General features: G+C 50.1%; 1 protein-coding gene across 1 annotated transcript in view; it reads right to left on the reverse strand.

Moving 5' to 3' along the window:
• The window catches only part of LOC103584077 (neurofascin-like), a gene marked incomplete at both ends in the record, with an annotated part of 5,081 nt that overhangs the window by 1,553 nt on the left and 2,142 nt on the right, over positions 1-1,386 (reverse strand). The window contains one exon of the mRNA XM_008565200.1: positions 316-446. Coding sequence (XP_008563422.1) covers positions 316-446 — 131 coding nt within the window. The remainder of the gene's footprint in view (positions 1-315; positions 447-1,386) is intronic.

Genomic DNA, 1,386 nt, shown 5'->3' on the forward strand with positions numbered 1-1,386 from the left:
GACATCTTCTAGCCAACCCCTCCCACCACCCTCTCCTTGATCAGGGAGTACAGCAAACATATTCAGCACCGTTTCCCACCATGAGATCCAAGTGTGAGCCCAGCGAGAGTCAACATGGATATACCAAGGAGTTGAGACAGCCTCCCTCTCCCATCAGGGGGAGGAGGGGCTAAGATTGACTTCTCTTACCCTGCCCAGAAAGCTAATCTCCAGAGGAGAGTGTGGCCCGGGACATAACCAAGCCCCAGGGAGACTGTGCCACGGGTGAGCAGAGAAGGGCCGAGATGCAGGGATGCGCTCACCCAGCACACTGACGAAGGCATTGGCTAGCAGGTAGCCGTGCTCGTTGGAAGTGTTGCACTGGTACACGGCCCTGCTGCTGATCTGGGTGTCTCGGAAGATGATGGTGTCCCCGGCTACCTCACGGTTTGGGTTGGGTGGTGCCGCTACAGATATGAGAGAGATGATCCTTGTGAGAAATGGGGGAGGGCAAGGTGAAGGGCACTTGGGGCTTTGGCCAGGGCTCCCAGCAAAGCTGGGGAAGAAGCAGCCCTGGGTGGGTCCCACAAGACCTGGCCGGCTCTGGCCACACCACTGGCCACACCACTGCCGAGCTGTGTGACCTTGGGCCCATCACCGAACCTACTGGAGTTTATTTCTCAATCTGTCTAGTGGGAATATGAATCCCTGCTTGACCTACATAACAGCTCGGCAGGCGTGGTTGAGAGTATAAGCTTTGGAAACAGAAAAGGGTTTGAATTCTAAACACATCACCCTCCAGCATTATTCAATCCCTGTAAGCTTCAGTTTCCTTGTCTGCAGAATGGGGATTAGGTATAACCTCATGGGGTTTTTGTGATGATAAACCAAGATTTCATGCATGTATAAAGTGATTAGCAGCAGGTCCAGCCATATTGTTTATCGCTGTTACTATCATTTTAACCTAATGTGCATGTACTAAAATTGTCTTGAAAAGGGTAAAGCAATATACAAATGGACGGGAACTACCACCCTTTCATCCTCTGAACAGAACATTCTCTGAACCGTTACAAAGTTAAACCCATAAGCCAATGCCTGTTGAAAACTTGAGAGTCCTTATATTTGCCAAAGCTCCCTGTTCTTCCCATGAAATGTATTCTAAAGTGGGAGAGAACGTTCTTCCCACAGGTCTCCCGGTACTGCTGGCCTGGGATGCAGAGAGCAGAGACTGGGGACTGGCTGTGGGTATTGGTCCTGTCCTCACATCGCTCTGGGGTCTGGAGCAAATCAATAAACCTTTTTGGGCTTCATTTCCTTCATCTGTAAGATAGGGAAGAATCCCTCCCATCTTTTCTTTTTTTTTTTTCCTTTTTGTCTTTTTTCGTGTCCGGCAACGGATCGCAACCC

The sequence above is a fragment of the Galeopterus variegatus genome, unplaced genomic scaffold, assembly GCF_000696425.1.
Source record: "Galeopterus variegatus unplaced genomic scaffold, G_variegatus-3.0.2 Scaffold43677, whole genome shotgun sequence".
Classification (NCBI taxonomy): Eukaryota; Metazoa; Chordata; class Mammalia; order Dermoptera; family Cynocephalidae; genus Galeopterus; species Galeopterus variegatus.